Source organism: Theropithecus gelada, chromosome 14 (genome assembly GCF_003255815.1).
Source record: "Theropithecus gelada isolate Dixy chromosome 14, Tgel_1.0, whole genome shotgun sequence".
In the NCBI taxonomy this organism is placed as follows: domain Eukaryota; kingdom Metazoa; phylum Chordata; class Mammalia; order Primates; family Cercopithecidae; genus Theropithecus; species Theropithecus gelada.
In genome coordinates, this window is record NC_037682.1 from 1001249 (window position 1) to 1026263 (window position 25015).

General features: G+C 56.8%; 2 protein-coding genes and 1 long non-coding RNA gene across 12 annotated transcripts in view; 2 read left to right on the forward strand and 1 right to left on the reverse strand.

The window, feature by feature from the left end:
* TALDO1 (transaldolase 1) overlaps positions 1 to 6357 on the forward strand; it is a 19167-nt gene extending 12810 nt beyond the window's left edge. The window contains exons 3-8 of one of the 4 annotated variants that reach the window (XR_003115527.1): positions 736 to 843; positions 1915 to 2046; positions 4688 to 4863; positions 5090 to 5291; positions 5632 to 5777; positions 6146 to 6345. Coding sequence is in view for 3 of the 4 variants with exons in the window: in XM_025355146.1 (XP_025210931.1) it covers positions 736 to 843; positions 1915 to 2046; positions 4688 to 4863; positions 5090 to 5287; positions 5632 to 5781; positions 6146 to 6189 (808 nt within the window). In the remaining variant the exon portion in view is untranslated. Of the gene's footprint in view, positions 1 to 735; positions 844 to 1914; positions 2047 to 4687; positions 4864 to 5089; positions 5292 to 5631; positions 5782 to 6145 lie in introns of all 4 variants that reach the window. The other 3 variants (XM_025355146.1, XM_025355148.1, XM_025355149.1) reach the window with 3 other exon arrangements.
* An 845-nt stretch (positions 6358 to 7202) lies between these two features.
* On the forward strand, positions 7203 to 23906 carry LOC112605572. The gene is made up of 5 exons (XR_003115528.1): positions 7203 to 7283; positions 13019 to 13027; positions 17240 to 17248; positions 23159 to 23295; positions 23646 to 23906. It is a non-coding gene; the product is annotated as an uncharacterized LOC112605572 (long non-coding RNA).
* GATD1 (glutamine amidotransferase like class 1 domain containing 1) lies at positions 11509 to 20027 on the reverse strand. 7 transcript variants are annotated; one of them, XM_025355150.1, is made up of 8 exons: positions 19920 to 20027; positions 17279 to 17355; positions 16207 to 16312; positions 15718 to 15825; positions 14607 to 14701; positions 13700 to 13793; positions 13361 to 13472; positions 12961 to 13275 (listed from the first exon to the last, which is right to left on the reverse strand). In XM_025355150.1, the coding sequence occupies exons 1-8, from the start codon at positions 19981 to 19983 to the stop codon at positions 13269 to 13271; spliced, it is 663 nt and encodes a 220-aa protein (XP_025210935.1). In that variant the 5' UTR covers positions 19984 to 20027; the 3' UTR covers positions 12961 to 13268. The 7 variants fall into 7 exon arrangements, with proteins under 7 accessions (XP_025210936.1, XP_025210938.1, XP_025210940.1 ...); XM_025355151.1 differs by having other exon boundaries at positions 11509 to 13472; XM_025355152.1 differs by lacking the exon at positions 15718 to 15825 and having other exon boundaries at positions 19920 to 20009.
* Positions 23907 to 25015: the final 1109 nt, after the last annotated feature.

Consider the following 25015-nt stretch of genomic DNA (forward strand, 5'->3'; position numbering starts at 1 on the left):
TTTTTTTTTTTTTTTTTTTTTTGAGACGGAGTCTTGCTCTGTCCCCCTGGCTGGAGTGCAGTGGCGCGATCTCGGCTCACTGCAAGCTCCGCCTCCCGGGTTCCTGCCATTCTCCTGCCTCAGCCTCCCAAGTAGCTGGGACTACAGGCACCTGCCACCGCGCCCGGCTAATTTTTTTTGTATTTTTAGTAGAGACGGGGTTTCACCATGGTCTCGATCTCCTGACCTTGTGATCCGCCCGCCTCGGCCTCCCAAAGTGCTGGGATTACAGGCGTGAGCCACCGCGCCCGGCCAAAAAATGTTTTAAGAGAAAAAAAAGATGGAAGGAAATTTGGCAAAGAAATAACAGAATTCGGCCGGGCGCGGTGGCTCAAGCCTGTAATCCCAGCACTTTGGGAGGCCGAGGCGGGCGGATCACGAGGTCAGGAGATCGAGACCATCCTGGCTAACATGGTGAAACCCCGTCTCTACTAAAAATACAAAAAACTAGCCGGGCGTGGTGGCGGGCGCCTGTAGTCCCAGCTACTCGGAGGCTGAGGCAGGAGAATGGCCTAAACCTGGGAGGCGGAGCTTGCAGTGAGCCGAGATCGCGCCACTGCACTCCAGCCTGGGTGACACAGCGCGAGACTCCGTCTCAAAAAAAAAAAAAAAAAAAATAACAGAATTCATTTTGTAGACTCTTGTGCACTTGAACCTTAGAAGCTTCTAACCTGCTTTTTTCCCTTTGAATTTCAGGTCACAACAGGACCAGATTAAAAATGCTATTGATAAACTTTTTGTGTTGTTTGGAGCAGAAATACTAAAGAAGATTCCGGGCCGAGTATCCACAGAAGTAGATGCAAGGTAAGGATGCTTGCTCCTGCGCTGGACAGGCTGGTCAGGTGTCCACAGTTGCACACGTGGATGTCAACGTGAGGTCAAGGGGCTGCTGCACCCATAGTCTCCATCCCAGGGGCCCAAGAGGTTTATTCTGAGCTTTCCCACAGTTGGTACTGACGACCAACAGCTCCTTGTTTAGCAACTGATCTCTAGTGTTTTTTATTTTTATTTTTATTTATTTATTTATTTTTGAGATGGAGTCTCGCACTGTCACCCAGGCTGGAATACAGTGGTGCAATCTCAGCTCACTGCAACCTCTGCCTCCTGGGTTCAAGCATTTCTCTGCCTCAGCCTGGCAAGTAGCTGAGATTACAGGCACTCGCCACCACGCCCAGATAATTTTTTGTATTTTTAGTAGAGACGGGGTTTCATCATCTTGGCCAGGCTGGTCTTGAACTCCTGACCTCATGGTCCACCCACCTTGGCCTCCCAAAGTGCTGGGATTACAGGCATGAGCCACTGTGCCCGGCCACTAGTGTTTTTTGTTTTGATTTGTTTTGTTTGTTTGTTTTTTGAGACAGAGTCTCGCTCTGTCGCCAGGCTGGAGTGCAGTGGCGCGATCTCAGCTCACTGCAACCTTCGCCTCCCAGGTTCAAGCGATTCTCCTGCCTCAGCCTCCCAAGTAGCTGGGACTACAGATGCGCGCTACCACACCCAGCTAATTTTTTTGTATTTTTGGTAGGGACAGGGTTTCACCATATTGGCCAGGATGATCTCGATCTCTGGACCTCATGATCTTCCCCCCTCAGCCTCCCAAAGTGTTGGGATTATAGACGTGAGCCACCGCGCCCGGCCTAGTGTTTTTTAATACAAATTATAGCCTATGGATCCCACTGAGGACCTTTGTGAGACTGGGTGTGAGTTGCTGTCACAGCCATTCTGCAAACCTCAAGTGAGGGGAAGGTTGAGGGCAGTGGTTGGTGCTTACGGTGGTGCAGCTCAAAACTGACTTGGGCCGACACCCGGCCTCCACCTTGCTCTGCTTGTTGGGCAGCCTGCATGATCTGAGGGGATGGGTTCTTCTTGCTCCTACAGGCTCTCCTTTGATAAAGATGCGATGGTGGCCAGAGCCAGGCGGCTCATTGAGCTCTATAAGGAAGCTGGGATCAGCAAGGACCGAATTCTTATAAAGCTGTCATCAACCTGGGAAGGAATTCAGGCTGGAAAGTAAGTGGACGCCACAAGGAAGGAGCTTTCAGAGATGTTTCCCCTGTTGTTGGGGCAAGGTCTACATGGCATCAGGCAAGTTTGACTCTCTCAGCCCTGGGGAATGCCAGACTGGGGAGCACAGCCCACAGCTTGGACTTGACCAGCTGATGTCAACCTAGATCTGTGCTCTGCTCCAGAGCCAGCTCCCTCACTTGCTGGTGATCAGAAATGAGGGATTTCCCAGGAAGTACCATCCACCCACCCAGCAGAGAAGAAAAGCCACTAGTTAACACCTGCAGATTCTTTCATTCCTCTGTCCTGATCAACACAAGCCTGTATTTACATGATTTTTAAAAAGTAAACTATTGTTATATAAAATATATGCTGCCTGGGCAAGATGGCTAGTGCCTATAATCCCAGCAATTTGGGAGGCTGAGATGGGAGGATCACTTGAGCCCAGGAGTTCCAAACCAGCCTGGGCAACGAAGTGAAACCTTGTCTCTACAAAAATATAAAAAAATTTTAGGTCAGGCGTGGTGGCTCACGCCTGTAATCCTAGCACTTTGGGAGGCCAAGGCAGGCAGATCACGAAGTCAGGAGATGGAGACCATCCTGGCTAACACGGTGAAACCCTGTCTCTGTTGAAAATATAAAAATTAGCCGGGCGTGGTGGCAAGCACCTGTAGTCCCAGCTACTCGGGAGACTGAGACATGTGAATGGCGTGAACCCGGGAGGCAGAGCTTGCAGTGAGCCGAGTTTGCGCCACTGCACTCTAGCATGGGTGACAGAGTGAGACTCCATCTGAAAAAAAAAAAATTAGCCAGGCGTGATGGCACACACCTGTGATTCCAGCTACTTAGGAGGCTGAGGCGGGAGGATCGCCTGAGCAAGAGGTTGAGGTTCCAGTAGCTGTGATCGCACCACCGCACTCCAGCCTGGGTGACAGAGTGAGACCCTGTCTCAGAAAAACCAAACCAAACGTATGTACGTTCAGAGTGGAAGAGACAGAAAATGTGTAAAACAAAGTAAAACTCCTGTATGATGTTCTCACCCAGGAGCAGCCAACGCTACACTCAAATAATTCACATCAGGAAGAAGTGTTTTGTTTCCACATCTGTGTGTTTACATGTTCTACCACGTGCCATCACTGACCGGCTCTGAGATAGCATCTCACTTTTTCACCACGGCTGGAGTGCAGTGGCACGAACTCAGCTCGCTACAGCCTTGACTCCAGGCTCAAGTGATCTTTCCATCTCAGTCCCCCAAGTGGCTGGGACGACAACACGCACACCACTCCTGGGTAATTTCACCATGTTCCCCAGGCTGGTCTCGAATCCCTGGGCTCAAGAGATCTCTACCCATCTTGGCCTCCCAAAGTGCTGGGATTACAGGCATGAGCCATTGTGCCTGGCCTCATTTGTGGTTTTTTTTCTTTTTTTTTGAGATGGAGTTTCGCTCTCGTCCAGGCTGGAGTGCAGTGGTGCTATCTCAGCTCACTGCAACCTCCACCTCTTAGGTTCAAGTGATTCTCCTGCCTCAGTCTCCCGAGTAGCTGGGATTACAGGCAGACGCCACCACACCCAGCTAATTTTGTATTTTTAGTAGAGATGGGGTTTCTCCATGTTAGGCTGGTCTCGAACTCCCGACCTCAGGTGATCCACCGCCTCCGCCTCCCGAAGTGTTGGGATTCCAGGTGTGAGCCACCGCGCCCGGCCCATTTGTTTCTATATGTTGAAAAATACTCCATTTTGTGGATAGGCCAGTTACTCATCTGTTGATGGACACCTGGTCGGTTTCCACCTCTTGAGTTGTGATGTATGGTGCTGCGGTCGGTTTCCATTTCTCGGGCTGTGATGTATACTGCTGCTTTGAACACATCTATGAACACATCTGCTGCTGTGAACACAGATGTGCAAGTTTTGTCCTGGACAGGTTTTTGTTTCTCGTGGGCGTATGCCTAGGAGTGGAGTCTCTGGGTGACTGCTGGAGGAACTGCAGGCTGTTTCCCAACTCAGCTGTGCCATCTGCTGTCCCCCTTGAACAACCCCGTGTGGCCATGTGGCAGAGGCGCCTGGGGAGAGAACTTGTGTCTGGAGGTGCCTGAGCAGAGTCTTGGCTGTCTCATCCCATGCCCCAGCCACATGGCAAAGTATGGGCACTGCCCTGTCCTTGGGGATCAACCCCAGGATGTCCAAAGTGCACTGGGACTTGGGCAAGGAGCCTAGTGTGGCCAAGGGGCTCCTCTCAGCAGAAACCAGGGTGCTATGGGTCTGCTGCGGGGTGGCCCCAGGAATGGCTAGGGTGGAACAGGGTGAGGACTGGAATGTGGTCAGAGACAACCCAGTGGTTCTAGCCTGGGAGCTGAGCCCTGGTGAGTTCTGGAATGAGGTGCTGGCCTGGCGCAAGAGCACGGGCACTCAGAGGGCCTCCCTTGCCTTTGTCTGTTGTGTAATGTGGGTTGGAGAAAATTCTGGTCACCCATAACCCACTATCCATTTAGAACCCTCTTTGAGTGTTACAGATTTGTTCTTAACAATGGCATGAGCCTATTCCTGCCGATTCAGTTTAAGGCCCGTGAGCATCTTTGGCAGCCTTGGCTCTGGGTGGGCACCTGGCCTGCACTCACCTGCCCCGCACTCACCTGCCCCCGCCCCACAGGGAGCTCGAGGAGCAGCACGGCATCCATTGCAACATGACGCTACTCTTCTCCTTCGCCCAGGCTGTGGCCTGTGCCGAGGCGGGTGTGACCCTCATCTCCCCATTTGTTGGGCGCATCCTTGATTGGCATGTGGCAAACACCGACAAGAAATCCTACGAGCCCCTGGAAGACCCTGGTGAGGGTCCCTCTGAGGTAATGGGGTAAGGGGAGCAGCCTCAGCAGCACCTCAGGCAGGAAGAGCCCGAGATGGAGCTACCGCATCAAAAAGCAGTGAGGTGCACAGGTCTGCGTGGGCAGGCAGGGGTGGCGGCTCAAGGTAGTGCAGCCAGCAGGCATTGGGAGGGCAGGTGGGGTGGTACCTCTGCTGAAGCCTTCCTGGTCACAGCTTGGTTTCTTTCCAGGGGTAAAGAGTGTCACTAAAATCTACAACTACTACAAGAAGTTTGGCTACAAAACCATTGTCATGGGCGCCTCTTTCCGCAACACGGGCGAGATCAAAGCACTGGCCGGCTGTGACTTCCTCACCATCTCACCCAAGCTCCTGGGAGAGCTGCTCCAGGACAACGCCAAGCTGGTGCCTGTGCTCTCAGCCAAGGCAGGTGAGTCCCCACTGCCCAGCTGTGGCTGCTGCTCGGGCAAGGCCAACACCGCCCTGCCACACTGCCCTGTGGGTGATCCCTCCCCCCCATGGGGCGAGCACATCTCAGGAGACATTAGGGTGAAGTAGACCTCAGTAGAGGGCTTGGCTTTACTAACACGTCTCACTAAAGGCGTCAGCCGAGGCTCTGTGGGCTGAACCCCACTTCCAGCATGAGCCTTGCTGGGGCTGAGGCCTGGCCCTGGTGGAAGATGCTTGGGTGCAGCGGGTTCAGGCCCTGAGCCCAAGGGGCCAAGGTGGGCAGGGACGTGGGGCAGGTATGGAAGGCTGGGTCTTGTCCCGTAGCCCAAGCCAGTGACCTGGAAAAAATCCACCTGGATGAGAAGTCTTTCCGCTGGTTGCACAACGAGGACCAGATGGCTGTGGAGAAGCTCTCTGACGGGATCCGCAAGTTTGCCGCTGACGCAGTGAAGCTGGAGCGGATGCTGACAGTGAGTGTTGTGGGGGGGTGGCCCACATGTGCCAAGCCCCATGAGAGCCCGGGCCTGGATGTCGGGGTTCAAGCTGGGCAGAGTTAAAACTTCCGTGAGACCCCAGGTCTCATTCACGTGCTGCCCAGCAAGCGGGGCCTGCTGAGGCCATCCCAGGGTGGAGGGTGCATGGCACCCAGGGCTGCCCCCGGGATGCTTGGTGGGTCCTGGCTCTTCTCTGGCCTGTGTGGTGACTGTGGTGTTGGCCAGCCTGTGGCCGTGGCCCACACAGAGTGCAGACCCCACAAGGGCCTCCCTCCTTCCACATGGGGCTTCAGGGTGCAGAAGGCAGGGCTGGGAGACACAGCTCATGCTGTGTTTGTTTCTAGGAACAAATGTTCAATGCAGAGAACGGAAAGTAGTGCAATCCTGAGGGTGGACTCCAGATCTGCACCGTCGGCCAGCTGGGGTCTGACTGCACATGGCTTCTCATGAATCTTGCGTTTTTTACAAATTGGAGCAGGGACAGATCATAGATTTCTGATTTTATGTAAAATTTTGCCTAATACATTAAAGCAGTCACTTTTCCTGTGCTGTTTCATTCACTGTCTCCATCCCCTAAGCATCACTTGCCCCAGCTGTGACGGGCTGTGACCCAGGTTAGGACTTTAGAGATGGGATTGGGGTCAGGGTACTCCAGACACAACCCACTGCCTGGGCCACCACCTGGGAACCCAAGTCAGGGTTGTTGCTGGGAGGCCTTTGATGGGGGGGCCCCTCCTGAGCCCTGAGGCCTGTAGGGTGCACTGGAGTTAGGCAAAGGGCAGGCTTCTGATGCCAGAAGATCCCAAGGTGCTGTCCCAGGTGGGCCACAAATGGACACTAAAGCAGTCTCAAGCCTCCAAGCGTGGGCACATGTGGATGCCTCCCAGAGGAGCAGTCCCAGCCACACCCTCCCTCCTGCTTTTGAGGGCCTGGGCCTCCTATTCCCTGTCAAGGCTGCACTGCCCATGCCCCCTGCCCCCCTCCTGACCTGTTATGGCCGAGACCTTGCATGGGATGCCAGGTTCCTGCATGGGGTCATGGTGCCACCTTGTGGGGGCAGCACATGCACCAGCCACTGGCCTTCAAGTCGCCACCCCCATTTTTTTTTTGAGATCATCTCATTCTGTCACCTAGGCTGGAATGCACCCAGGAAGTGGTGCAATCTCCCTGCAACCTCTGCCACCTCAGCCCCCGCAAGCAGCTGGGATTACAGGCACCTGCCACCATGCCCGTCAAGACAGGGTTTCACCATGTTGGCCAGGTTGGTCTTGAACTCTTGACCTCAAGTCATCCACCTGCCTTGGCCTTCCAAAGTGCTGGGATTACAGGCATGAGCCACCGCGCTCGGCCTTTTTTTTTTTTTTTTTTTTTTTGAGATGGAGTCTTGGTCTGTCACTCAGGCTGGAGTGCAGTGGTGTGATCTGGGCTCACTGCAACCTCTGCCTCCTGGGTTCAAGAGATTCTCCTGCCTCAGCCTCCTGGGTAGCTGGGATGACAGGTGCCTGCCACAATACCTGGCTAATTTTTTTATTTTTAGTAGAAACGGGGTTTCGCCATGTTGGCCAGTCTGGTCTCAAACTCCTGATCTCAAGTGATGTGCCCTGCTTTGGGGTCCCAAAGTGCTGGGACCACTGCGTCTGCTTCTCCCTGTTTTCGTTTTTCTTTTTCTTTTTTTTTTTGAGACGGAGTCTCACTCTGTCACCCAGGCTGGAGTGCAGCGTCGCGATGTCAGTTAACCGCAGCCTCCGCCTCCTGGGTTCAAGCAATTCTCCTGCCTCAGCCTCCTGAGTAGCTGGGATTACAGGTGCCTGCCACACGCCTAGCTAATTTTTGTATATTTAGTAGAGACTGGGTTTCACCATTTTGGCCAAGCCGGTCTTGAACTCCTGACATTGTGATCCACCCACCCCGGCCTCCCAAAGTACTGGGATTACAGGCGTGAGCCACCCCGCCCGGCCTCTCCCCATTTTTCTTTTTTTTGAGACAGTCTCTCACTCTGTCGGCCAGGCTGGAGTGCAGTGGTGCGATCTCGGCTCACTGCAAGCTCCGCCTCCCGGGTTCACGCCATTCTCCTGCCTCAGCCTCCTGAGTAGCTGAGACCACAGGCACCCGCCACCGCGCCCGGCTAATTTTTTGTATTTTTAGTAGAGACGGGGTTTCACCGTGGTCTCGATCTCCTGACCTCACGATCTGCCCGCCTCGGCCTCCCAAAGTGCTGGGATTACAGGCATGAGCCACCATGCCCGGTCCCCATTTTTCAATACAGGGCTTTCACTCTGTTACCCAGGCTGGAGTGCAGTGGTGCAATCTTGGCTCACTGTAGCCCACCTCCCAGGCTCAAGTGATCCTCCTGCCTGTAGCTGGGATTACAGGTGTGCACCACCATGCATGGCTAATTTTCTATTTTTTGTAGAGATGGGGTCTCACCACACTACCTAGGCTGGTCTCAAATTTCTGGGCTCATGTGATCCTCCTGCTGCAGCCTCCTAAAGTGCAGGGATTACAGGTGTGAGCCACTGCACCCGGCCACCTTTATGGATCCTAACCCGAACCTGAAACCCAGTGCAGCAGATCAGCCCTGCAAATAGTTCGTCAACTGGAGTTTGAATGCAATGGATTGCACTATGAAGGGCTTGGTGGGATCAGAGATTCGTGGTCTATGGGGTGGTCCCTCTGTTCCCAGAAGCACTACAGGGTGACTGCCACAGAGAGTCTTGGTCAGGCTGCAGGGAGAACAAGGCAAGGGGGCTCCTGGACCCACACCTGTCCAACCTCCCAGTTGTGGACCTGAAAGTCCAGCCTTGCCAGTGATCCAAGGACTGCCCTGGGCCCCACCCAGAGGTCAGCAGGGGACCTCCCCACGACTCTAGGGCAGCCGCTTCCTCCTCCCCTCCCTGAAAGCCTCTGCCAGGTCTAGACCCATGTGCCCCATGCCTTTTTGCAGATTGCAGGTTGGTCCTTCCTGGCTCCAGGGATACCAGGCACTGCAAAGAGGGTCCATTGAGCCCCCATTTACTAGGGTCTGGAGCAGCTTCTGGACTTGCCCCCACCCCTCCAAAGGCAGGGACAGCACTGGGCCGTAGGATGGAGCTGCAGCTTCTCACCCTGAACCTGAAACAAGCTACCTTACCTTACACCAGGCATCTGGCCGCCTCTCCTCAGTTCCAACCTGGGTTGGGCACGCCTGGCCCATCCAGGGTGCAGAGGGGACAACCCTGGGGCAGAGCAGCAGGCCAGGGAGGCAGCTGGGCTGCCAGTGCCCCTGATCAAAACCAGTGCAGGGCTCTTCCCCACACCAACCTCCACTGCTGAGGAGTCCCTCCTATCCTTCAAGGCTTCCCACAGTAGGTCAGGCCTCTGCCTCTGAGCCCGTCAACAGGCTAAGTCCTAAGAGGACATTAAAGGTCCTGTGGCTCCCAAAGATTAACAGCACCAGTATCTCCAAAGAGACCCAGCAGAACGGGGCTCTGGGGATATGACTACGTTTGTGAGTGTCGTTCGCAAACACCAAGTTCACCCACTTGCCCCTATAATTCAGTCATCTTAGAACTGTGAAACCATTACCCCAAAATGAAATCTCAAACCTATTTGTCCCCATTCCCAGCCTCAAACAATCTACTTTCTGTCTGACTTACATTTTCTGGATATTTCACAAAAATGGAATCACAAGGCACAGGCCTTTTGAGACAGGCTTCTTTCACTCAGCATTCTGTCCGGGTCCGCCCACATCACAGAACGTAAAAGAACTTCACTCCTAGCCGGGCACGGTGGTGTATCCTGCAGTCTCATCTACTGGGGAGGCTGAGGTGGGAGGATCACTCGAGGCCAGTTCAAGGCTGCGATGAGCAGTAACTGCATCTGCAAACAGTCGATGCACTCCAGCCAGGGCAATATAGCAAGACCCTATTAAAAATAACTTCATTCTGGCCTGGCGCGGTGGCTCAAGCCTGTAATCCCAGCACTTTGGGAGACCAAGACGGGTGGATCACGAGGTCAGAAGATCGAGACCATCCTGACTAACACGGTGAAACCCCGTCTCTACTAAAAAATCCAAAAAAAAAAAAAAAAAAAAAAACTAGCCGGGCGAGGTGGCAGCGCCTGTAGTCCCAGCTACTCGGGAGGCTGAGGCAGGAGAATGGCGTAAACCCAGGAGGCAGAGCTTGCAGTGAGCTGAGATCGCGCCACTGCACTCCAGCCTGGGCGACAGAGCGAGACTCTGTCTCAAGAAAAAAAAAAAAATTCATTCCTTTTTAATAGCCAAATAATCTTCCATATGGATACATTACTCTTACTGATACCAATGATTACTAAACATTGACAACCCATTGTTTGAAAACAACTTATCCATTATCATGAGCAGTTCTGCTGTGAACACCGGGCACCATCTGTGTGGAGCTGCATGGTTTTATTCCTCGTGGGTAGATGAACACACACTGGTACATGGGGAAATCCTCAGCCGCCCTCCGCTGCCCTTCCAGAAGTTCAGTCCTCTTGCTTTCATCCTCTGCCCCAGCCTGGTGCTGCCCCAAGCCCTGCCCTGGCAGAGAGAGAACTGGGCACAGCGAGGAGGCTCTCTGAGCCAGAGACTTTGCACGCAGCTGAGGAATGACACGGGCCTGCAGGCGGCTCACTTGGGGACAGGTCTGTGGGGCCCCGCGTCAGAACCCACTTCACATCCCAAAGCCACACCTGCCTTGATCTTCAATGCTGGGCTTAATGTCAGATCTGGCTGACCAGAGGAGCTCAGTAAGGCTCACTGGCTCTTCATCCACCCTGCTGTGGCCTGAACATGTGCCCCCAAAACCCACCTGCTCAAGTCCTCACCTGCAAGGGGATGGTATTAGGTGGGGCATCTGGGAGGTCATCCAGTCACAGGGCAGGATGACCGGGCCCGACCAGTTTACAGTATGTTCTTATAGGAGCCCAAATGGACTAAGACTTAAGATATGAGCTTGCCTGTAATCCCAGCACTTTGGGAGGCTAAGGCGGGTGGATCACAAGGTCAGGAGTTCAAGACCAGCCTGACCAAGACGGTGAAACCCCGTCTCTACTAAAAATACCAAAAATTAACCAAGTGTGGTCGCGGGCGCTTGTAGTCCCAGCTACTCGGGGGGCTGAGGCAGGAGGATCGCTTGAACTCGGAGGGCGGAGGTTGCAGTGAGCCGAGATCGCACTACTACACTCAAGTCTGGGTAACAGAGACTCCGTCTCAAAAAATAAAAAAATACATGAGCTTAAATTTTTTTTAAAAAAAGTCCTTGTTGGCTGGGTGCAGTGGCTCACGCCTGTAATCCCAGCACTTTGGGAGGCCAAAGCAGATGGATCAGAAGGTCAAGATATCAAGACCACCCTGGCCAGCATGGTGAAATCTTGTCTCCATTAAAAATACAAAAATTAGCTGGGCGTGGTGGTGTGCACCTGTAGTCCCAGCTACCCGGGAGGCTGAGGCAGAATAATCACTTGAACCCAGGAGGCGGAGGTTGCAGTGAGCCGAGATTGTGCCACTGCATTCCAGCCTGGCGACAGTGAAACTTCATCCAAAAAATAAAATGTTAGCTGGGCACGGTGGCTCAAGCCTGTAATCCCAGCACTTTGGGAGGTCGAGGCAGGTGGATCACCTGAGGTCAGGAGTTCAAGACCAGCCCGGCCAACATGATGAAACCCCGTCTCTGCTAAAAATACAAAAACTAGTCCGGGCACGGTGGCTCATACCTGTAATCCTAACACTTCGGGAAGCCGAGGCAGGAGGATCACTTGAGGTCTGGAGTTTGAGACCAGCCTGGCCAACATGATGAAACACAGTCTCTACTAAAAATACAAAAATTAGCCGGGCGTGGTGGCACATGCCTGTAATCCCAGCTACTCCGGAGGCTGAGGCTGGAGAATCGCTGGAACCTGGGAGGCAGCAGTTGCAGTGAGCCTAGATTATGCCACTGCACTCCAGCCTGGGCAACGAGAGAAACTCTGTCTCAAAAAGTAAATAAATAAAATAAGATATAAAGTACTTGTCCAGAGACGTCCATCACCACATGGGGGTGAGAGTGGACCCGGGACAGAGCAAGGCCCTGCAGTCAGTGCTAAGTGGGCATCCTGACTAATCTGGGAGGCACTGGAGGGACGCAGCCTTCAGGGCGGGGATGTGGCTGCAGCGCTTCCTTCTTCCACTTTTTTCTGAATTCTCCTTATTGAATGGCTTTATTATTTTTTATTTTTGAGACGGAGTTTCACTCGTTGCCCAGGTTGGAGTGCAATGGCGCAATCTTGGCTCACTGCAACCTCCGCCTCCCAGGTTCAAGCAATTCTCAAGTCTCAGCCTCCCAAGTAGCTGGGATTACAGGCCCCTGACACCACGCCCAGCTAATTTTTGTATTTTAGTTTCACCATGTTGGCCAGGCTGGTCTCAAACTCCTGACCTCAGATGATCCGCCCACCTTGGCCTCCCAAAGTGCTGGGATTATAGGCGTGAGCCACCACGCCCAGCCAACTGAATGCTTTTACGATCACAAGAGGCCTCCTGGCAGGTCACTGGCACCAGGAGCCACCCTCGTGCTTGGGAATGGCTGTGGCTGAAACGGGAAGGTGGGCAGGAGGAAGGCCTTCGATGGCTCAAACTGGGGAACTGTGAGGAAGAAGAAGGCCTAAGCTTCTCCTAAGGCCCTACAATGGGGCCAGCAGGCAGCCCGCTGGAAGGCCAGGGCCCAGGCCAGGTGCCCAGCAGGCCAGACCACTGTCTGCCCTTGACAGCCGCTGTACTCGAGGCCACTCTGCAAGGCCGTGGGGGACAGCACTTTCCTCTCATCGAGAATCTCATGGTCTCATATTCACAACTAAACATGCCTCTCGATGCTTAGACAGGACAGGGTGGATCGCGGAGGTGCTTACACTTTGAAACCACATCCCAGGAAGACTCCTTCAACAGCAAAGTACTGCCAGTGCCCGTCAGCCTCGGGGCAGGAGGTGCTGCTCCCAAAAAACTCCATTCACCTTTGGCCGAAGTTCTGAGCCAGCTCCCGCCGACTGGGTCCTCCCCTCAAGGCCCCCACCAACGGTGAAAGGGGTGGTGCGTGGCAGACAGACCACGACAGGGCAAGCCCCCACAGAGGACCCCTGAGCCGACTCTGTCTAGTCAACAGCGACCGCGCTTGGCAACCAGTCCTCCCTGGAAAACCCGGCCTGGAATTCCCGAGGACCACCCAGCAGCTAGCACGCCTCCCCAGGCACCTGGGGTCTCTTCTCTGCCTCCTACCAGAGAACATGCAGGGGGATGGGGGCTTAGATCCCCCAGGAGAGCCGACACCCCCTTAGAGCTGATTCCAGGAGGCCTCCAACAATCCCATCAGGGTCAGACTGGGCTGCCATCCACGGCCCTTGTCAGGAGGGAAGAGGCGGGGTCCCTGAAGCCTGAGACGGGGCTGTCTGCCTCTGGAGACACCTGGGCTGTCTCGGGGGTGCATCTACCCAGCAGGTTCATTTCCTACAGGACAGACGTGTGGTCAGGGCTTGGGCAAAAGCACCGGGTGCAGCTCTGCTGATATGGCAGGAATGTGCCCAGCCCTCACCGGCTGCCACAGAGGAAGAGCAGGTTCTGCACGGCCGGGACAGTGGAGCTGGCATTCTGGCCCGTGACCAGGTGGCGGTCCAGCACAACGTGCACGGCGTCAGGCTCACTTGCTGGGGAGGACCAAGGGCACCAGCCTCAGGCAATGTCCACCCACCCACTGAGAGCCCCGGGCTCCAGGCAAGCGCCCAGGGTCAGCAGTAGGTCAGCCTGTCTGGGTCTGAGTCAGTGTCATGGGGGTCTGAAGGACCCAGGGCGCAGGAGGCTTCTCCCCCAGGCTGCCGCAGACAAGCCCCCCACCCCATCTTCTGTAGGTGCAGGGGGCACCCTCAGGGCTCACCACTGAAGCAGGCGCCCGAATCCTTCACAAAGTCCTCCACCACGAGCGGCAGGCGGGCGAAGCCGGGGGCCCTGATGAGCTCACACACAGAGGGCTGCGGGAGGTGGGTGGGGGCTCCTGAGCCAGGCCCAGGCCCTGAGGCCCACCCCAGGGGTCAGGAAGGTCAAATCAGGGCAGGGAGCCTCACCCAACCAAGTGGGACTGGGGGTGTCACTGCTCATAACAGGGATAGCTGCTAAGGCTGGAGGCCAGAGAGATGACAAAGTCCAGCCACCTTCCCATGGGGTGTCCCTGAGAGCGACAAGGCCACTACAGGAGGAGGGGGCCAGCTCCCCCAGCACCAGAGCACACAGGTGACTAGAATGAGAAGAGCTTAGTGGGGTGAGCCCCTTGGGGCGGCACCCTCTGGGCAGGAGTGAATCTAACCACTCACCCAAGGGGTCACGCCCACTTGTAACCTGAGACTAGGTTGGTGTCATCCCTCGGGGGCAGCACTGAGTACCCACTAAGGAGGGGTCCCCTCAGCAGGGAAAGTGACATCTGAGCTGGGGGCCAGTTCCATTTCCAGTGAAACCAGCCTCGGCACAGCGGCCACCACTCCCTGCCTCAGGGCCTGTGGATCAGCTGCTCCCACAGCCGTCCCCGGTGTCCACTGAGCCCACTTCACAGTCTTTGGGCCTCAGATCGACACAGGCTGTGTCTCCGAGGACACCCTGGCTGGGCTCTCAGCCCCTCCAACTGCACACACAGGTCTGATGCCCCTCCCTCCCCATGTCCCCTGGTGAGTGGGCCTAGGCTCCCAGGAGACTAGGGACCAGAAGTTCTGGAGTCTCCGTCCTCATCTCTGGCTGTTGTGGGGGAGGACAGAGCAGGGAGCACAGGGTGCCTCTGTCCTCCAGGCACTCACCCCTGTCAGGCTGTAGCCGTGGAACACCCAGGATCTGTCCTCGTTGGTGGCACAGCACAAGGCGGCGACACCGTGGCCAACGGCGCAGATGGGCTCTGAAAGTGGCACACAGCGTTGAGGCCCTGGACCCCGCCACCCGCATCATGAAGCCCCTCCCAGACGCCCCTGCTTGTGGCTCCCCCAGGCCTGTGCCGCCTGCCTGGCCCCCTCCTCCCAGGTTTCCCTGGAAACCAGGCTCAGCACCTGAGGTGTCCTGGCTCAGCCTGCATAGCTGGCATCAGGAATCTGCTCAGGGGACCTGGTGCTTCAGGACTAGGCTCTGGTTTAGAGCCCAGATCTCAGGTTTTGGCGGCTGAGACACACGGAGAGGAGGTCCTGAGGTTCCAGGTCTGTTTACCAAACCCCAGGACACTGCCCGGCAACCCCACTGCATAGCTGACCAGGCCGCCCACCACCCTGGCAGGTGCTGTGGGTCAGGCCCCTCCCTGGCTAGACAGGACGCCCCTGTGCGGGCGGGAGGTGAGTCTGAGGCAGTGCCTGTGCCTTGCGGTGGGGCCACCCTGGCTCCATCCGAAAGGCTGAGTGTGTTCCCATGGCTGAGGTGGCCACAAACAACTGCTGCCTGTCCAGGCCATGCTGCGGACAGCAGCCCAGCTCCTACCCACAAAGGGTGCTGCATAGAGCACTGGCTTGTCCACCCCGGCCAGTGGACACACTCATCACAGCCCAACCCTGAGCCGGGGCAGCTGCCAGGTCTCCTCAAACAGCCGTCCTCCCTGCACCCCCGCCAGCCTCGAGCCCCAAGCCCGGCCCTGGATGCCAGGCTCTCCCAGAAGGAACCAGCCTGGTGTCCTGCCTTGCTCAGGAGGGCATGGCCCCCACCCTCGGGAGACTGCCCAGAGGCCTGCAAGATGGTCACCAGAAGAGGACAAAGTGTGTGTCGGGAGAGGGGGCGGTCACTGCCTCCTGCCCACAACCACCTCAGCGGCCACTGACCAGATACCCAGAAATGCCTACCTGGGGTCTTCCCACCTCTCTTCTGCTGGTGGGAGACCCATTTCTCGTAGGGCTGCACATCCAACCCCTCCCCTGGGTCCCAGGGGTCACCTACTGCTCTCAGAGTGGAAGTGCTGCAGGATACGGGCCAGGGAGCCACTGCTGGCCAGGTCGGTCAGGGCCCCAGGACAGCTGGGGATCAGGAGGGCATGGTACCGGGCACCTGGGGGGAGACCACAGACCAGGTAGCAGCCACACATCAATCAAAGTGAGACCACCTGCAGGACCGGGCCCAAGTACGTGGCCAGGACAGACCCTCCACAGGGACCAGCCAGCCTAGTGATGGCATCTGTCCCTTTTCCTCCATGGGCTACAGCTCCCAAGGGCCCCCCTGACTTTCCCGTCTCCACACACTCATCATCTCTCCTCCTCAGAGGAGCTCAGAAACTCTGGGGCCCAGGATGTGGGGCTGGAGGCTGCCCCAGATGGTCACAGGGCTTCAGGGGCAGAACCAGGGAGCTCACTAAGACCCCAAACCTATCTGGAACCCTTGACCCTCCAAGGTCCCAGGCACCCCACCCCAAGGAGTGGGTCCCAGGCCTACCATCAATCGACTCGAGCTTGGCGGGGCTGGCATAGGCCTTGAGGCGGAAGTCTTGCACCCAGCGTGCATTGCTCTCGGTCACATCCACAAATTCCATGGCTTTCCCCTGGAGGAGCAGAGCCCAGGGGCCAAGGGTCAGCACCAGGAATGTCCCTGTCAGCTCAGAAGGAGCTTGAAAATGCCGACAAGGAACCCAACAGCATCCCCTTGAGGTACAAAGGCACCCGACCACCCAGCCTCCTCCACTGGGTCTCCCAGGTTGGGGTGGCCTGTCCCAGCAGCAGCCTCAGTAGTTTATTTCCTATCCAACCCACCAACCAAAAATTTTTATACATCATAAACAAAAACCTGCAGTGATGAACACATAATGAATGCATCCTTACTGTGACTTTATCTACATCTGATATCCCTGGGTCACCCACGATCAGAGGGTGGAGAACTGCTCCCAGTGGAAACATGTGTGCCCCTTACAGCAGGGCTGCGCCTTGGTCTCCGGCTCACACACGTGCACAAGCACAGACCCGCAGCGAAAAGGTCTCCTTTGGGCCGGGTGTGGCGGCTCACACCTGTAATCCCAGCACTTCGGGAGGCCGAGGTGGGCGGATCACCTGAGGTTGGGAGTTCAAGACCATCCTGGCCAACACAACGCAACCCCATCTCTACTAAAAATACAAAATTTGCCGGGCATGGTGGCATGTGCCTGTAATCCCAGCTACTCGGGAGGCTGAGGCAGGAGGACTGCTTGAACCCGGGAGGCAGAGGTTGCAGTGAGCCGAGATCACTCCAATGTACTCCAGCCTGGGCAACAAGAGCGAAACTCCGTCTCAAAAAAAAAAAAAAAGAAAGAAAACAAAAGAAAAGGTCTCCCTCATCACAGGTGGGGTCAGAGCCCAGGAAATGGGGACCGGGACAGGAGGACACAACCAGGGTTTGGTCACAGACCCTTCACTCCTCTACCAACTCCAGGGGCTCCCCACTCCTCCCAGGCAGCAGAGGCACTCTCCTGACCTTGCCCCCAGAGAGGTGGAGACAGACCCCAAGTGTCCAGTGGGGAAGGAGAGGCTGGACTTACCCCAGGGGTGGCCACCTGCAGGTTGAAGGCGGTGCTGGCCATTGTGAAACAGTGGAGGAAGGACTGGGCCGACACACCTGCAGAGGGTCCCGGTGAGTGTGGGCTCCACAGGACTAGCCTGCCCCGCCTCAGGGTGCTACCCAGACACCCCCATGGCCTCACCCGACCCCAGAACACCCTGAGGAGCAGCCCTCTCCCCTACACCCAGGGCCCACTACTTGAAGCCCTGGGGCAGGGCCAGCCACCCATTCATGTCCAGAAGGAGGAAGCTGGGAAAGCGTCAGAGGGGCACAACCAGGTATGCCAGACCTGTAGGCCATCCCGAGGCCTGCATCCCCCATGGCAAGCTCTTTCCCCAGCCTGACACTGTCACCTCCGCCCCAGCCAGAGGCCGGGACAGGATGCAGCCTACCTCAACTGTCCATGCCACTCCCACACCCCAGCCTCATCCTGGTGCTAACAGAGCCATGCGAGGCCTTTCTGGAAGGCAAACCTGGGTGTGAGGGTCACAGAGTTCAGCTCATCCTCTCACTGAACCACCAGGGACTGAGGCCCTCAGGCACCATGGAGAATGCAGAAGTGTCCTGGCCCCTCCTCACCCACTCCAGGGAAAGTGCTCAGGGACCCTTTCCTCACAAGGGTTCTGAGACTCTGGCCCTCCCCTCCAGCTTTTCCCAGCCCCCTTCTGCCCCTCAAAGAACTTTTAAAAAAAGAAACCCAGGGCCGGGCGCGGTGGCTCAAGCCTGTAATCCCAGCACTTTGGGAGGCCGAGACGGGCGGATCACGAGGTCAGGAGATCGAGACCATCCTGGCTAACACGATGAAACCCCGTCTCTACTAAAAGATACAAAAAACTAGCCGGGCGTGGTGGCGGGCGCCTGTAGTCCCAGCTACTCCGGAGGCTGAGGCAGGAGAATGGCGTGAACCCGGGAGGCGGAGCTTGCAGTGAGCCGAGATCCGGCCACTGCACTCCAGCCTGGGCGACAGAGCGAGACTCCGTCTCAAAAAAAAAAGAAACCCAACACACCACGCCCCATCCAGAAGGCTCTGGGGGTCACTGTCCCACCAGGGGAAGGACACAGCCCAGCCCACCCTGGCTGCCGGAGAGCACGTACAAGTTTATTCCAAAGTAGCGTGAGCTGCATCTTTCTACATTTACTTTAATTCTGGGGCCCAATCTGTCACTAGGCTGGAGCGCAGTGGCACGATCTCGGCTCACTGCAACCTCCGCATCCCGGGTTCAAGCAATTCTCCGGCCTCAGCCTCCCGAGTAGCTGGGACTACAGGCGAGCGCCACCACACCCGGCTAATCTTCGTACTTTTAGTAGAGACGGGGTTTCACCACGTTGGCCAGAATGGTCTCCATCTCTTGACCTCATGATCCGCCCGCCTTGGCCTCCCAAAGTGCTGGGATTACAGGTGTGAGCCACTGCGCCCGGCCTCTTCCTTCTTATATAAGTTAATACATATTCACTGTAAAATGCCCTGTAAAGCGCCCAGTAGCCTGCTGCAGGCTCTGTTCCCCCGGCTGCCAGCCTTTCCGGCCTCCTGAAGTGCTGTCCCCAGCCTGCTGGCCCTAAGACCCCATGTCCCCAACATGCCGGACCTGCTCTGGAAACAAGTCCCAACCCACGCCCCCAGGACTGAACCCCACTCAAGGCTCCTCCCACCCGCAGTCCGGCGGCGTAGCTCAGGACCCCCGGAGCTCAGCACGTCGTGACGCCACAACGCCACAGCCCCATCTCCCCTGTCCACACTTGAGGACCTACAGACTTCAAGAGGGAGACCTCCGGATCCCAACTCCAGCCCCCAGCTCTCCATGGTGCGGTGACCTTGGGCTGGTCACTTCCCTCTGCAAAGGGCTCAGAACGAAGCCAGGCACCCTCGGGCTCCGCTGCTCATCCCTCCCCGGCTGCCCGGAGACCCTGCAGGCTCAGCGCCAGCGGACGCACCCCGCTGCGCTCCGTCCCGCGTGAGCCCCAGGCCAGCAGCGCCCTAGTACCCTGGCCCCAGGACGGGGGCCGGGGGGGCGCCTTCTCCAGGAGGGGGCTCCGGGCCTCCTCAGGAGCCGGTGGTTCAGAAAGCCAGAGTCCCCGCGGCCGCCCGACCTCAGAGCGGGGTCAACTCCCCGAACGCCCCCTCCCCACACCCGGGCTCCCCTCTTGGAGCGCAGCGGCCTCGGGGACCAAGCCCAGGCACGCGGTTCCCTCCGCTAGAAACGTCGGGCCCGCGAAATCGCCGCGCAGAAGAGACTCGGGGGAGCGACGCGGCGCCTTGATGCATCCCGACCCCGCCCCGATCTCCATCCCGACCCCCGGACCCCGCCCCGAGTTCCATCCCGACCCCTCCGACCCCGAGCTCCATCCCAACCCCCGGACCCCGCCCCGAGTTCCATCCCGACCCCTCCGACCCCGAGCTCCATCCTAACCCGCGACCCCGTCCCCGTCCCAGTCCCCGCCCCCGCCCCGAGCTCCATCCCAACCCCGACCCCGCCCGCCCGTCCCCGGCCCGTGCCCCGCGCCCTCAGCGGCTTCGGCTTCCAGCGCCACGTGACGCGCGCCCACCGCGTCCCGAACCTCCCGCCCCGGGCAGCCCCGTCGCGGACGCTCTTCGGACACCGGCCCAGGACGCCGGGCCTCACCTTCCGCGGCGCCGCTGGCCACGAGCAGACAGGCCGGCCTGCTAGGGAGCCGCTCCGACGCCATAGCGCGGGCTCGACGCTGGGTCTGCGCGTGCGTGCGCGTGCGCGGCGGCTGGGCGCGCCCAGGAGGACGCGGGTCACGTGCCGCGGCGGCCGGGGGCGGGGCGGGGCGGGGCGGGGCGGGGCTCGGGCGGGGCTGGGCGCCTGCGCGTTTGTACCCGGTCCGGGTCGACTGCGCTAACCCTAACGCTAACCCTGACCCTAACCCTAACCCTAACCCTAACCCTAGCACCAGGCCCCTGGGCCCCTGCTACCAATATGGAGGTCCCAGCAAACCTCTGCTCCTACCAGGGAAACCGTCGTGGTTGGGAACAGCCAAGGTGAGGGCTTCCGTGGGTCCCACCCCATCAAAACCATTGGCCTCCGCTGGGAGCGGTGACTCACGCCTGTAATCCCAGCACTTTGGAAGGCCCAGGCTAGTGGATCACGAGGTCAGGAGTTCAAGACCAGCCTGGCCAAGAAAACCCCGTCTCTACTAAAAAAATATATATATACAAAAATTAGCCAGGTGCAGTGGCAGGCACCTGTAATCCAAACTACTCGGGGGACTGAGACGGGAGAATCATGTGAACCCAGGGGGCGAAGGTTGCAATGAGCCAAGATCACGCCACTGCACTCCAGCCTGGGTGACAGAGTGAGACTCCTTCTCAAAAAAAAACAAAAAAAAAAACCGCTGGCCTCTGGTTCCCCCTGGCCCAGCCTGGAGAAGGGTCCCTGACCCCTGTCAGACAGGCAGTGAACCCTGCCTCACCTGACGCAGAGCCCTCCTGCCACAAGGGAAGTGGGAGCTGGAAGCTCGTGGCACAGGCAAGGCCGAGAGTTGGGCTGGGTAGCAGAGACAGAGCTCAGTGAGTGTCCAGTGTTAGGCGGCCGTGGGTGTTAGTGGGTGGAGGTGTCTGAAGCCTTGCAGGCCTGTGGTCACAGCACAGGCTGGGCCTAGTTCCTTGGAGAGCTTTCTGAATCTGCACAGGATCTCGTCCCCCACAGGCACACTGTGGGCCTCGAACCCAGGAGCAGGAGGGCTAGGTTGGAGCAGATCTCCAATAGTGTTTGCCTGTAACCTACAGGTGTCCTCCTGTGTACTTTAACTCATTTCTAGATTACTAATAATACCTAATACAATGTAACTGCTGTGTGAAGAGTTGCTGTATCGTGTTGTTTAGGAAGTAACAAGAAGAAAAAAAATCAGACACAACCACTCATGTTTGTTTTTTCAAATATTTGACATCCTTGGTTGGTTGAATCCATGGATGCAGAACCCATAGATCCTGAGGGCCGACTGTACCCCCTTGCTGAGAACGCCCCTCACACAGTGGCTGCCCTGGGTGCCCTCTGTTAGCTCAGCCCGACTACCAGGTGGACCTCATGTTGGGGGCTGGGACCAGGAGACATGGGCTCCTTTCTTGGGAAGGGGCGTGTTGGGCAGTCCTTGACGTGACAGGGCCCTTTCCCAGCGGGGGCTCGGCCGGGTTCCCCTTTCACCAAGGCTAGGCTGGGTGGTCTGGAGACTTAGACCCCAGCACCCGTGAGTCATGCAGACCCAGAAGCAGGAAGCAGACAGTAAGTGACAGCCGCTAAGACGCAAGGAGTCTGGGCCAGGGCTGTGGGCTGGGGCACGAGGGTACCTTCACCTGGGCATCAGAAGCACTTGAGAGAACAGGAGCTGCTGGCTCTGACATCTGCCCCCCAGCCTGGCATGAACTGACCAGAGACGTGAGATGTGGCAGGTGCCGGCCTCTGTGGTCTGGAGGGGGTTGCAACAAGGAGGTAGGCCCTGTCCTAAGTTGGCCTAGCCTAGTGCCCAGGACATGGAGGACAGGGTGCAGCAGCCCCAGGGAGGGGCATGACAGTTCCCTCCCAAACACACTTCTGGAGCTGCTGCACTCGGGGGGGAGCCTAACCTACCTTGTGCCTTCCTTCCCATGTGCCAGGGCGGGTCCCGGGGGGTGGCCTCAGCACTGGCTGCACCACACACATCGCTCCTGCCCCTAATGACTCCCACCTGGGGCACACAGTTGGGCAGCACAGGCCCTGCTCTGCCCAACAAGCCTCTGGGGCAAGTGCAAGTTCAGCCTGGGCCTGGAGACAGCAGATCAGAGCGTGTCCAGGTGGTCAGGGACTGGTCACTGAAAGGCAGGGAGACTGGTCCCTGCCCATCCCTCCCTGGGACCAGGGAGACACCGAAGACCCGAGTCAGGCCAGGACCTGCAGCAGCCCAGTGTGGGAGTCCGGAGCAGTGAGTGCCCCCATGAGCCTTGCTCACTGTGCCCTGCTTTTGGAGGATTCTGCCTGGGCCCCTGCCCGTGTCTAGGGGAGGGCCCGGAGGTGACCAGCAGCCTCACCAAGAATGCACTAGGGTGGAAGTCCCGGAAGAGGAGGCGCACCCTCTTAGCAGTGGGGAGGGGATGCTGGAGAGGAAAACAGAGAAACCTCCCCCCAGCCCACCCTGTTCTGCACCAGGTGATACATACCACATGCACCCTAGGAAGCCACATGTGTGTCGCTGGCTACTAACACAAGAATGGGGGACCTGACATGCTGGTGCAGGTTCCCAGCAAGGCTTAGAGCTGCAGGTCTCCAGGCAGTTCCCGCAGAGCCTGGGGGTCACAGCCTGCCTCGGACAGTCCCCAGACCCCGGATCCGTGGACACCTCTGTCCTTAGAGATCATGCTGCACATCAGAGCTTTCCCGTTTTCCAGATTTCCTTATAAGCGATTTGACTTCACAGCATGACCTTTTTATACACATTTTCTATCTGGTATTTGTTTAGAACTTAGAAGTGTTCTGAGGCCAGACGCGGTGGCTCACGCCTCGGATCCCAGCACTTTGGGAGGCCGAGGTGGACAGATCACCTGAGGTCAGGAGTTTGAGACCAGCCTGGCCAACATGGTGAAACCCCCGGCCCTAAAATAAAATAAAATAAAATAGCCAAATGTGGTGGTGGACACCTGTAGTCCACTCGGAACTACAGGCTGGGGCAGTACTCGGGAGGCTGGGGCAGGAGAATAGTTTGAACCCAGGAGGCGGAGCTTGCAGGGAGCCGAGATCGCACCACTGCATTCCAGCCTGGGCGACAGAGCAAGACTCTGTCTCAAAAAAACAAAAAAAAAGTGTTCTGTAATAAAAGTGAACTGATAAGCTCTGGGCATCCCTGAGAATTCGTTTTCCTTTGGGAAAAGTTCCTACACGGCTGAGGTTTAGGGGCACTGTGAAGCAGAAGCTGAGCCTCGGAATCCCAGACGGAGACTCCGACCTCCTCCCAGGGGGGAAGCCAGTCGCTGAGCACCTGCGGGAGATTAAAGAGAGAAATGAGGAGGTGAGATCATGACGAAGCCACAGTTGCAGGCAGTGGGGCGTGGCTCAGAACAGGCTGTGCTGGGAAGTCGGAGCAGGAGCTGGCGCCGCCCTGCGGGCTGGCAGAGGACCATCCACTCCCTGGCGTCGGGGCCGTCCGATCTCATGGGAAAGAAACGTGAGACCCCTGGCTGGCTCCACACACAACCTAAGTGCCAGATGGATGAAAGGCCTACGCGTGAGTGAATGCCAGGAATATGAGACTCGAACGTGGCAGGATATCCTTCTGCCCACGATTCTAAAAGCTTACTCGGTAATGGGAGAATGGTTCCAATTTGATAAACTCAGGTTTTTAGAACGTCTGTGCTCCAGAAACACTGGAAGGCAAGTGGCTGCTGACTGGCGGAGAGAATTGGATGCCACAAGCGGCAAAGGGCTCGGGACACACAACACCGCAAGAAATCCAACAAATGAGGAGGAGGCATTCCTGCAAAGAAAAAACACACAGGCTGAGGGCAGTGGCTCATGCCTGTAATCCCAGCACTTTGGGAGGCCGAGGCAGGTGCATTGCCTGAGGACAGGAGTTTGAGACCAGCCTGACCCACATGGTGAAACCCCGTCTCTACTAAAAATGCAAAAAAAAAAAAAAAGAAAAAGAAAAAAAAAATTAACCAGGCATGGTGGCAAGTTCCCGTGGTCCCAGCTACTTGGGAGGCTGAGGCAGAAGAGTCGCTTGAACCCGGGAGGCAGAGGTTGCAGTGAGCCAAGATCATGTCACTGCACTCCAGCCTGGGCGACAGAGCGAGACTCCGTCAAAACAAACAAACAAAAAAAACCGTACAAATGGCACAAAGAGGAAAAATCAAATGGTGAGACCCAAATAGCCAGGAACCTTCCTTTTTCTTTTTTTCCTTTTTTTCCATCCTTTTATCAGCCATAAAAAAGGAAGGAAGTTTGGGCCTGGCACAGTGGCTCACGCCTGTAATCCCAACACTTTGGGAGGCCAAGGTGAGTGGATGATCACTTGAGGTCAGGAGTTCAAGACCAGCCTGGCCAACATGGTGAAGCCCCATCTCTATTAAAAATACAAAAGCAGCCAGGTGTGGTGGCATGCGCTTGTAATCCCAGCACATTGGGAGGCTGAAACAGGAGAATCGCTTGAACCCAGGAAGCAGAGGTTGCAGTGAGCCAAGATCGTGTCCTTGCACTCCAGCCTGGGCAACAGAGCGAGACTCCGTCTCAAAAAATAAAATAAAAAGGAAGGGAAGTTGAACAGACTACAGCATGGAGGGACCTGGAGTGAAATAGGCCAATCAAAAGGACAGATGTTACATGATACCATTTATCTGCAATGCTAGATTTGGGAGAGCCATTGAGGCAGAAAGTAGGTGGTGGGTGCCAGGGGTTGAGGGGAGGGGACGGGGAGTCCATGTGTAATAGGGACAAAGTCTCTGGAGCGATGCAGCGTTCTGGAGGTGGACGGTGGTAATGGATCCCCAGGAGGCTGCTGAACTGTGCAGTTCAAAATGGTTAACACAGTGGACTTTGTGTTCATACAATAAACCCAGAAAAGACGTGCATGCTGTACCACAAACCCAGAATAGGTTTTACAGAGATTTTCTTGGTGTTTTTGTTGTTGTCGTTTGAGACAGGGTCTTGCTGTGTTGCCCAGGCTGGAAGGCAGTGGCACAGTCATAGCTCACTGTAGCCTCAACCTCCCTGGCTCAGGCAATCCTCCTGCC

Coding starts and splice junctions, on each gene's coding strand:
- GATD1 (XM_025355150.1), bottom strand. CDS start 19,983: ATGGCGTCGGAGCGGCTCCCTAGCAGGCCGGCCTGTCTGCTCGTGGCC. Junction 16,313..17,278: donor TGCAGGTGGCCACCCCTGGG/GTAAGTCCAGCC, acceptor CTGCTCCTCCAG/GGGAAAGCCATGGAATTTGT. Junction 15,826..16,206: donor CAAGCTCGAGTCGATTGATG/GTAGGCCTGGGA, acceptor GTCTCCCCCCAG/GTGCCCGGTACCATGCCCTC.